Source organism: Gossypium hirsutum, chromosome A09 (assembly GCF_007990345.1).
Source record: "Gossypium hirsutum isolate 1008001.06 chromosome A09, Gossypium_hirsutum_v2.1, whole genome shotgun sequence".
NCBI lineage: Eukaryota > Viridiplantae > Streptophyta > Magnoliopsida > Malvales > Malvaceae > Gossypium > Gossypium hirsutum.
Genome location: NC_053432.1, coordinates 58,316,762 through 58,328,381, shown reverse-complemented (window position 1 = coordinate 58,328,381; position 11,620 = coordinate 58,316,762). Strand labels below are relative to the sequence as shown.

At 36.3% G+C, this 11,620-nt stretch overlaps 1 protein-coding gene across 4 annotated transcripts; it reads right to left on the bottom strand.

Annotated features, from left to right (window-relative positions):
* Positions 1 to 2,622: 2,622 nt before the first annotated feature.
* LOC107888981 (enhancer of mRNA-decapping protein 4) lies at positions 2,623 to 11,553 on the bottom strand. Of its 4 annotated transcripts, XM_016813259.2 has the most exons (14): positions 11,343 to 11,524; positions 11,036 to 11,144; positions 9,884 to 10,915; positions 9,734 to 9,783; positions 9,497 to 9,653; positions 9,169 to 9,387; positions 8,570 to 8,698; positions 6,857 to 8,419; positions 6,332 to 6,691; positions 5,638 to 5,757; positions 4,743 to 4,913; positions 3,422 to 3,586; positions 3,212 to 3,340; positions 2,623 to 3,095 (listed from the first exon to the last, which is right to left on the bottom strand). In XM_016813259.2, exons 3-14 carry the CDS (start codon positions 10,685 to 10,687, stop codon positions 2,790 to 2,792), a joined length of 4,173 nt encoding a protein of 1,390 aa, XP_016668748.1. In that variant the 5' UTR covers positions 10,688 to 10,915; positions 11,036 to 11,144; positions 11,343 to 11,524; the 3' UTR covers positions 2,623 to 2,789. The 4 variants fall into 4 exon arrangements, with proteins under 4 accessions (XP_016668748.1, XP_016668747.1, XP_016668749.1 ...); XM_016813258.2 differs by lacking the exon at positions 11,036 to 11,144 and having other exon boundaries at positions 11,343 to 11,553; XM_016813260.2 differs by lacking the exon at positions 11,036 to 11,144 and having other exon boundaries at positions 3,212 to 3,337; positions 11,343 to 11,553.
* Between the last annotated feature and the right edge of the window lie 67 nt (positions 11,554 to 11,620).

The window sequence follows — 11,620 nt, the reverse complement described above, 5'->3', positions numbered from 1 at the left end:
AACATGATAAAAATATTACTTATATACATAATACATAATACTAAATACTAAATACAAAATGATTATTTTATTATGTATATATATTTTATTTAATACTTACTTTTGCTTCCGATCGTTGATCTAATAGAAGTCGTATATCTTCGAGAGAGGTAGGTATTCCGACATAACTCACCGAATGGTTTCACCTAATTAAATAAATTTTTAGCATAAAATTATATTCTAAATCTACGTAATAATTGTAAAATCTAATATAAAACTTACATTGTTATGAGTGGAAATGTATATGGGTGGTTGACTCGAGGACGTAAAAATAGAAAGCGGAACCGTGCCCATGATTGCAGTAGTGATAGGCAACCTCCTATTTTGGCTTTGTTCGGTCGCGTCGCCCCGCACATTTCTTTGTACAATGTTGCCAACACGGCAGACCCCCAATTCAATTCATCGGCTACTCTAAAATCTACGAGTTTCAGCAGCCATCTCAGATGTACGAGGTTTCTTGACAAGTCCGGCATCAAATAACCTCCAATCATCTCAAGAATATATGTCCAAGCATATTGTATTCTTTCGAGTTCAGTCGTATCATTATCCGGCTCCGGGAATGTGTCTTGTAACCATCCCATCTCGATCCGACCTCCGTTAATTTTATCCCGTATAGCACCCAAAAGCTCATAGCATATGACTCCTCAATCAGTAGATGATGCAGAACCGGTGACTGCGTACCTATCCACCGGCAATCCCAATTGCAAATGCACGTCTTCCAGAGTGATAGTACACTCTCCGCATGGAAGATGAAAAGTGTGCGTCTCGGGTCTCCACCTCTCTATCAATGCACTAATTAGTTTCGGGTCCAACTTGCACCCCCGGCCTATTGTGGCCACGTGCCAAAATCCCACTTCTCGCAAGTAATTCTCGATCAACGGTGATGGAGGACCAAACATATTACGGGTGTAGCATTGCAACACCCGATCTATAGACTATTATAAAAATTTATAAAACAAAAATTAATAAAAATTGCACAAATTAATTAATGCAAACATCATAAATGAAAAAAAATCAAACAGTATTGAAATTGTAATTATAATTGCATAAATGAATAAAATATCGAATAGTATTGAAAATTTAAAATTATCACTTACCATTATCATTTGATCAACGGAGATGTGCTTACTATCCAGACGGATTAATTCTCCGGCCATTGCTAACACGATCGGATTTTTCTAATTTAAAAAAATTAAATTCAAAAAAATTTTAAACAAAGAATTTTGATAGAAATTTGATAGAATTTTGAGAAAATTTTAATGAAATTTGATAGATTTTTGAAAGGAATATTGAAAGAATGTTGAGAATTATGAGAGAATTGTATAAAAAATAATTAAAGGGAAAGGAATTTTGAGAGAATTATAGGAATTTGAGAGATTTGTGTGAAAAAATGATTTGGGAGAGTTTTATAGGTTTTTTTTTGGACCGTTGGAAGCCAACGGTCAAATTTTTGACCGTTACACTGGCAAAACGTTTCCCTGGGGGAGCGTTTTGCTGACACGTACTCTGAAATCGCGCTTACGTGGACGCATTTTCGTGGAAATTGGCCTAATCCAGTAAATAATGCAAAAAATGGCCCATTTCCATAATTATATTATTTAAATGGCATATTTGGGTAAAATGCCCAAAAGAAAGTATCTTTTACTTTATATATTAAAGAGATATTTTTTTATTTACAAATTAATTTTTTATATTTTAATATAATTTTTATATAATTGTAGAAGAGCAAATAAATAAAATTTATATTTTTTTCTAAATAAAATGTTGCTAACCCATTCATCTCGTGAAAAAAAAATTAAAAAATTGAAGAAGTTACTTAAATTTTCTAAAAAGAATATTGAAAATGAAATTACAAAACAAAATGAGTTTTTTTTAAAGCTTTTTAGATTTATTATCTTTTCATATTTTTGAAGATTTATGTTTTTTTATGTTTAAGATGAATAGCTTATTAAATAAACCAAAATTTGAAAAAATTAATTTATCCATTAAAGTTAACATATATAACTAAATTACTTTTAAATTATCTTTAAAAAATTATAAAAAATACAAAAAATAGATAAATATATATGATATGAAGATCTAAGTGTTCAAAGAAATTTCACGAAACTTCCACATCAAGTTAATGAAAGGTTAATTTTTATCATGGGCAACTTTTAAATGGTAAAAATTAAAAGGGTAAGTCAAGCAAAAAAAAAAGGTAAAAAAATAAATAAAAGATAACTATATATATATTTTTTTAAGAACTGAGCCAAAAATCATTATCCCTAAATTATTTTAAAAATTAATTTTATACTATCAATTAATTATATCATTTTAGTGCAAAACAACAACGAATAGCGAGATTTAATCAAAATATAATTGAAAATATCAAAAGTTCGTTTAAAGATAAAAAAATTAATAATTTATATTAAAATGTAAACACTTAAATGTTGTAGATGTAATTACAATTAACGTAAAAATAAATCGGAAACTGAACAAAAATAAACTCAAACCCAAAATAACCTAACCCAAACAAAATTGAATATGAAAAATTTCGAGCCATAAAGACCTGAACCCAAAAAAGAAATTCAAAACCAAAAAAGATTGAGAAGTAAATACGCTCTCAACTATTTCACACAAAATGGAACATACAACTGAATATACGAAATAATCCCCCATTTGTCTTTCCACTGCAAGTACCTAAATTTCTATATTTAAAAACAAAAATGACAAATAAAAAAAGGATGATATTCTAGCAAATTTGAACAAAATCATTTACCGCTTAACACACTGTTTATGACAAACTTAAGAACCCTGATGCTGGCGGATTCTGAGGCAGATGTAGTGGACATGCTTTGTAGATGATCCACTATCTGAGACACCTGCCTAAAGATTGGTACCACATGCACTGCAATTGTTGGATCTGATGGGATTATGGCAACTGCTACATCAGTCATCCATGCCAGCTTTCTACTTGTTTCCCTGTTGATATCACAAGCCAGTTGCTGAAAAAGTGCCAGCAATACTCCTTGGCTCAGTGAACATGGTTTCATTGACAATATCCCTTGTAGATCAACCTGGTTAATTCAATTCAAACCAATGTCAGGTCTCAAAGTAGAGCTTTCTTGTTATGTACAGTAAGGGTTGCAGGAAAATAATGTCAAAAGAGTACAACTGATCATTGGAACCTTACCTGAGAACACAACCAGGAAACTATTGAGACATCACTTCTATGCAAGGCAGAGGTGAATGCTTCATCATATTTCTTCTCAGCTATCATTCTTGACAACTCTTTTGTTGGATCTAACTGTGCCTCAGGCTGCTGTACACGTAAAACAGTCGGTGTGAGGCAGATAAACATGGACGATGACTGTCAGATTTACGAGAAACAGAGAGAGAATACCATCTCATGCAGATGAGCCAATGGCCCATTACTCAATTGTGTCACCAAGGGATTTCCTGCCTTGGAGCTGCCACCTGCTGCTGCTATAGCTAGAAGTTTTTGTTGTGCATTGGCTATTTCTCCACTTAAGCTTTGTGTGATTGAACTTGCAGAATTAATAGCATCCTGTAAATATAAAGCAGATTATCTTAAAAGACTTAAGTTGTACCAGCAAAGTCTATAATACAGGCAACACTTTACATAAATGTGAAAAATTGTCTTTGAACATTTCACCACCTTATTGGACATCATTAAAACTGGCTGTTGACTACCGTACATTACAAAACAACCATCCATTAATGAAGTGAAGTTCGACGGCTCATTCTATGCATGTCAGTATAACAGAACCAGGTTATGATCAGTGTTGTCAAGGCTTGTGCCTAGGCACACCTGTGCCTTGAGCTTTAGCATTATTCAACAAAAATGCCTCAGACCCTTCCAAGCAAGGCCCTTTTGATTAGGCACACGAGGCTTGTACCTAGGAACGCTTGGCAATAGCATAAAAAATCCACTTGATTGAATCTCCTTTAATTTCTTTTATTTTTCACGATCTCATTTGATATCTCTTTACTAGTTACAAAAGGAATCATGTCAAACTATATACTTCTCAATATTTGAGCATTCAGCAACAAACATTGACTATAAGGAAATCATGCATAGTGATCAATAAAAAATTTGCATGTTCTGTAGATAAACTAGACCATAATTTAGAGTTTACTATATATCTTAAGCTTTATATATCATATATACAGACTTGCTAAAACTAAATACATATATTGCGCTTTACTTCACTCAGGCTAGCACTTTTCTTGCACCAATTTAAGGGTTCTAGCAACTAGAGTGTGCCTTGCAGCCTTGACAACACTGGTTATGATATTATCTCAGTAGCAATCTAGAAATCTCCCATTCAAGCACAAATCCTAATATTGAGCATATATACCTACATTCAGATATTATCAAAGTAGTAGCAATCTAGAAACAAGATATTGCAGAAACATGTTCAGTCAAAGGCACCTCTATAACTGTATGAAACTCATTATGCAACATCATTTATTCTATGGCTATAAAAAATTGTAAACAGATATACTACAACTTATCCTAGAAAAGATATCAAGTCAGGAACATCTATAAAGTGCAGTAAAAATTATAAAAAAATGAGAATACTCAATTACATTTTATCATGATTAAGCTACTAAGGAAGGTAACCTTCGACAGTTTTAACACGCTAAAGTGAGAATTAAGTTACAATAGAAACCACCAAACTCTCACTAATCTACCATACCTTTAAAGCAAGGGCAAGGGAAGAATGTGAATTTTCAAATTGCTGCTGCGCAGTAGCTGTGTGTTCCATTAGCCCTTTCTGAAATGTGACATCAATTTGCTCGAACATAGATTTGCATGACATCTCAAATGCTGGAATAACAGAAGTTTCCAAGCTAGACCTTAGTGCATCCTGTGGATGAATACAGCATTTCTCTAATCAGCAGAACAACTTTATCTGACGTCAAATATTAAGATATATGAACATTCGTTCCAATAAAAAAAAGGTTAGCAGAATGTCACCAGGGAGGATGACCATTAGAGACACCAGAAACAATAAGAAATAACTAGAGAACTCAACAAGTTTTAGGACATTCATCTGATGGATTCTGTTATCTTCTTTAGGAGACACTAGGCAGGTATCAATTAACCCCCCCCCTTTTTTCCCCTCCTTTTCTATCAACTTTAAATGCAGACCAGTGTAAGTTCAACAACCTATATCCGCATAAACTAGAGAGAAAAATAGGAACAAGAGTTTCATGCAGAATGGAATTTAGAGTTATTTAGAGTTAATACCAATCCATAAAGGAAGCTTATACATTCGGTAGGGTACAACTGATATATTGAATTAGGTGATATTGGAGAGTACATGTAATAGTATTTGACAATAAGGGTAAACATCCCCACGAAGGCTATGAATTTCATTTATAACTGTCCATGAGACATTTGAATGCTTATTTGTCAAAGGAAAATACATTCACCAATCCCACTGATCTAAATTTTTATTATCTAGAAATAAGTTATTCTTATCAAACTCAAAATGACAAAAAGAAAAGCATTGGAAGAATCAAATGAATTTAATAAAGAAAAACACATAATGTAAGTTTTAAAAAAAGGATAGATGAACAAGAAGTCACCTGAAGTGCTTGCTTTCCAGAAGTTTGAAATTGTGCTTGAATTTGCCTGGCCATTGTCACCTCAAGTTTTGAACTGACTGACTTCTCTAAATGATTCACTGCCCTCTCTCCAACTCCTTTCTGCAAATACCCAATTAGAAACCCCATAATATAACTACCACAATTTTAGTGGCATAAGGGAATTATATACCATATTTGACTTCATTTAGAGGAGAAAAATTCACAACTATAGAATAAATCCGATTGATGAAAGAAAGCTACCACAGCAACAAATAGTGTAGAAACATCTGAGGTTTCACCAAATTTTACCCAGAAAGTAAAAGATAGGACAAGATGGAAAGAGATCATTACAGCATATTTCAATAATAAGATAAAGTACGTTTAAGATCACTCAGATTACCATTTAGCATTTGTGTTTTCCCAAAAAGTAAATATTTAGCAGTATGATATTTTTATTGTATTATTTCCTTTTCAAGAGATAACAAATACACTAACTACGAAATTCTTCCTATAAATATCACATTGACCCATGCCAAGAGCACCTGCTAACATTTCCCACAAGAAGATATAGTTGCTACATTTCCTATCATGTCTTCATTTATAATGGTGCATTTGTCCAAATAAATGAACACTTCACTCTTATAGGGCACCAAACAATCTAATATGCAAACAAAATTTGGATTTTTGGTTTTACCTGGAATGACTCTGTAATAGCAGAAGATATACTTTTCTCCAGAATAGGACTAATAGCACGAGCCACAACAGGGCCAACTGCAGCTATTTCCTTCTTTAAGGATTTTTCAAACATGGCTGGCAAGTCCTTATTTAAACAGTTGGTGATCAAGTTTGTTATCTGCTGCATGCGGTCTCTTTCTAACTTCTCTTGCTTTGCATTTTCATCCTGGAAACGGGCCCACAAAGCATCTGTATTTGCCTTTACAGCTTTCTCAATGCTCCTACCCAAGGATGCTTCCAATCTTTTCCCTTCTTTGTTAACAGGAGCAGAGACAATTGTGTTCATCTGCTTCTGCATTTCCTTCTGCATGCTAAGGGACTGCTTGGTGCAACAAAATCATTATATTAAGAAAATTATATCAAAAATGTTAACACGCACATGAATGCACATGTATAAAGAAGAGGCTCTATAATTTTTTTTTCTAAAAGAAAATTTTTTCTTCAAAAATTTGTTTATGTATTCTTTTTATTAAAAAAACCCTACCTTCTCAAGCAAGTCCTGCATGGCTAGCAATTGGGGCAAAAAAGCATCAGCTGACAGAGCCTTGGAACTACACCCTGGTTCATTAGACGTATCTGTGGAATTATATGCGCTTGCTGAAGGGGAAGATGCGATAGATACTTGAGAATTTTTCTTTTGCTGCTTTTTCCCTTTAGCAGAAGCTGGAGATGCAGAAACAATGACAGCAGTGTCAGTTTCACTGACCTTTGGAGGGACATCTTTAATCACATTCTGGTCATCCCCATCACCAGTATTAGTAAGTTTATCTTCTTGAACTGAAACACCCATGAGATTAGCTTGTTGAGCTCCCTCAACGCCATAACTTTTGGCACAAAAATCTCTGGCCATCTGAATGCCAAGATCCGATGCCTGAGAGTAGAATGCCTTTTCTTTGTTATCTGTAACAGTAGTATGAGGGCCTTGTGAACATTTAGTTTCATTAGTTTGACAAAGCCTTGTCTCACCAAGATTGTCAACTTCTACCTCTACGCTTTCAGCATCATTCTCGACAACATCTTCAACTGTTGCCTCACTGTCATTAATAACCTGACTAATCTGAGCATTCTCTGTCGATGAAGCCATGGTAGACAGTATCTCTGATGGTGTTACCAGATGGGTTGGATGTTTGAACACTGTATGAGGACCAGGAACAGTTGAAATGTCATTTTGGGTAATATCTTCACCTTTCTGCAGGTGACCACCAGAGTAGGGCATTTCAGCCTTATTCTCTTTGACTGTATCTACCTTGTGGTCAACAGAATCATGTGCTGAGTGGTTAACATGATCAGCACTTGGATTTCTAAAACCAGAAGACTTTTGTGATAACCCTGTAAGAGATGCACTGTGCATATTTTCGGCACTACTAGAAGACAGCAAAGCACTTGGCTTACTTTCAATGCCAGACACAGCACTCTCAGATATGAAATTAACATCTGAAGAAGCTAAATTTTGCATACAGCTCACGACTGCTGCACTTTCAGAGCTACTGGGGCTTATACACGACACTGAAATTGAAGGGCTTGGTTTATATCCATGAGATAATTCCAGAGAAGCAGAAACATCAGAGTTCATGGCATCAAAAACATGAGCAGCATTAGAATCAGTTTTATCCAAGTCTGCATTTTCCAGGGGTGGTGGCAGGCATTGAGACAAGTCCAAAGCATATTGCTGAATGGCCTGTGTTTGAACACAGTAGACTTGGACAGTATAGTCTCCACCTGGCAAACTATCACTTGTTGCAGTGAGACTCAATATGGGCATTGTGACAGTGAATTCAGCTATATAATCCATGCAAGTTGCAGCTGGATTAGGCCCATAGTCTATGTGCACAGCATATATGGCATTCTTCTTGGCATTTGCAAGCAGAAACAGGCCTGCATGGGGCAGTGCCACAACTTGATTAAAGAATGCATTGTCAACCTCAGACTCAGCAGAACACCTCAATTCCAATGTTTGGGTACACTGCCATAATTCACCATCACTGGGTAACAACCAGCCCTCTTCACCTGAAGAGGCCCATATCTTCACTTCACGGTTTAGTGGGCCCTAAAAGATTTCAAAATAGACATTTGGCATAATGAAAAGTGAATTTATGGCGCAGTACTAACACAAACGCACAAGTAATTTTCTAAATCACAAAAGCTTAAAATGGACATAGAAAATGTTCTATAAAAAGGAAAAGAAAAAGAAGCCTACTCCTGTGATAAGAACTATATGGTCAGGGCGATGCGGGGCAGTCAAGAATGTTGCTGAGTAAACAGGATGTCCATCATGTGGCCTCAACACTGCAAGTGGTAAGGGCTTACGATCTTCCCAAATTTTCACCTGTCACAGAGTTTACGGTTTCCACAAATATCATTACCTGATTGAAGAATGAATACAGATGGTCTGCTCGGAATTTAAGCACACTGCCTAATGGAACAACTGCCACAAGTCAAACCAAAATCTTTAATTTTCTAGGCCTTAAAAAGGCCAACGGCTGTCAACTACTTGATTTACAGTATTCCCACATCAATAATAGTTAATAGTTATAATGAGAAAATCGCTTTGGACAACCAAAAAACTTACATTAAAAAGGCTCAATATCCATAACTATAGTGATCATGTTAGCTGGAAATAAAACATTATCAGCTTTACATGTCATGTACAGCCACTATAGGAAAATCTTTGAAGAGGTTTTCTGTGTTCTAGATATGACCATCACTCAGTTTTCATTTCTGTTTTCAGAAGCAACTATATTAAGAACCAAAAGAGAGGAAATAAACCAGCAAATAAGAAAAAGTGTTTGTACAAACCGTGCCATCTACTGAAGCTGAAGCTAAACGGGTAGTCAACCATTGGCACATTGACAACTCTGTAACCTCACCATCATGTTTACCAACTGACTGAACCCCATCAATAAGCTTATCAACAGAGCAATTAAGAGGTTCCTCTGCTGTAAACCCTTCAAGTTTTCCAACTTTCATTGTATCAATTTTCAGGATACGATTTCCAATAGCAACCATCAAAATCTCCTGTTGGATAACATTTGTTGAACCTTTACGACAAGGAACAGAAAGTATGGACAGGACAAGCACATAATAGTTACTATTTGATAACATAAAATACAAACCGATTTATTACTTGTTTGTGAGGATGCCAACAGACTCGTGGATGTTTCAGTTCTTCTTGCCCCATGATCTGAATGGCAATAACAACTTTGCCTAAAATTTGCTGCTTATCTTCATCATCAGGGCCTTCATTGATCCTCCATGCAAAAACCCGGCCATCAACACTTGCACTGCAGAAAATGAAAGATGAGCACTTTTTGATGACACAAATGAAGTCAATTTATCCCATGAAATAGGTAGAAAGGAGTACCTGGCCAAAAGGTGGACATCCTCAGCAAAAAAGGCCATATCTGTCACTCTCTATATTTGGAGAAACAAAATGAATGAAAAGGTTGAGCTGGTAATAAGATGTTTCATAATAGGAACTTGATAATAGAAAAGTGGGTATAAAGAGATATACCTGAGTGTGGCCACGAAGCAAGGACCGGAGGGCGGTGTTGATGTTGAGGATACGGATATTCCCAAGCTTAAGACCATAGCAAATGTAATTCCTATTAACAGCAATCTGACGACCAAGAACAAGGCCAGGATCAGAAGCATACTTGGTAATGGGAGTGACCTCAAGTTGGGGCTGTACTTCACTGGGCAGCCTGACATGAATATCGTAAAGGAGATTGGTCCCAAAAAGATGCCTTCCCTTGGGGGCCTTGCTGCTCAACAGTCGGGCAGGTGAGGGAGAGGGCGAAGGGGCAGATGGGTTGACATTCATATTAAGAGGTGGGGCAGAAGGGACAGGAGCAGGAGCTTGTGACTGAGACTGAGTGCCAAAAAAGGCCATCAAAATGTCATTTCCAGAAGTAGGAGTGGTGGGTAGTTGGGGTTGGAGATGATAAGGAATAGGTCCAGAAGGATTAGGATGAGGATGCAAGGGGTGTTGGTGTTGAGGAGGAGAAGGGTAGTGAAGGTACTGGTGATGGAAAGGGTAAGGCCCAGTAGGAGGAGGGTAAGAGGAGGAAGGCGTTAAATAGGGAGGTGGAGGCGGCGTTGACAGTTGGGCTGGGAAAGCTGGGGATGTAGTCAGGTTGGTAGTGTTAGGACTTGGAGGAGTTGCCATGACGTTCATGTCTTGGAGATGCTGATGCTGCAGCATTGGGCTGGCACTGGGCTTAAACAGTTTGTTCAAATCGAACCCTCCACTGCCGCCTCCGCCTCCACTTCCACCGCCAATTTGTGGTTGAGGATTGGGATTCCCAGAGGAAGCCATCCAATTCAAATTCCAATTTCAAAAACAATGAATTAAGGAAGCGGGAGGACAGACTTGTATAAGATCTTACTTTATGTGGAACACAAGGAATAGGAGGATTTCATGGACCTGCCTGCTTCAATTCAGATTAGAATAGGAACTTTTGATATCCAATTTTGAATCTCTTGCTCCCACTCTCTTCTGGTGTGGGTGGCCCAGACTGGATGATAACTCAAAGGCGCCAATAACCTATAAAAATGAAACAACAAAGGTTTTCAGTTTTATCAGTTCAGTAATTAACTAATAAACCATTTCAGAACTGCTACAGAACCGTGAAAGAGCCCTACTACTAGCAAAAACGATACATACATTCAGTTGTATCAAGTACGCAATTTCCTCTTCATCTCACAACAATCAAAAGTCTTCTTCCCCTCAAACTAAAAAGCACTCTTCCTATACAGTCGCTTCAGGCTAACAACTTCAACAGATAAAATCTCAAAACATTTCTCATAATCTCATAAGCTCAGTATTTTAGGTAATATGGAAATTATATCAGAACAAAAGCTTATCAATTCGACTGCAATACGATCAAAGACAGTGAATAAAAGGCAATACATTGAATTGAAAGAAGGAAACATATTGAAATGAATAAATTAAAACCGATATCTTTTGCTACCTTATTTCCAGCGATTTGACCAGTGGAAACTGGACGTCGATCAGCCCACTGATAAATAATAACCCAAAAGGCAAATTAATCTGGCGGCCACTTTATTTCAGTTTCTTCTTTCAGCCGCCCCCCTTTGCAGATCCTTCTTTTCTTTTTCTTTTCTCCTTCTCCCAATTGCCTCTAGAAGCTTCTTTATGGCCTTTTGTCTTTTAATTTCACATAGTTAAAACATAAAAGTAAAACTAAAATAAAATTTGAACCAATTAAGAGCAGGTATTTTTTGTAGG

Excerpts from the sequence above, each read along its gene's own strand:
- LOC107888981 (XM_016813258.2), bottom strand. The coding sequence starts at position 10,687 with ATGGCTTCCTCTGGGAATCCCAATCCTCAACCACAAATTGGCGGTGGA. Across the intron at positions 8,420-8,569 it reads ATATAGTTCTTATCACAGGA|GGCCCACTAAACCGTGAAGT; the intron begins GTAGGCTTCTTT and ends GAAATCTTTTAG. Across the intron at positions 3,341-3,421 it reads TGGCTCATCTGCATGAGATG|CAGCCTGAGGCACAGTTAGA; the intron begins GTATTCTCTCTC and ends TTACGTGTACAG.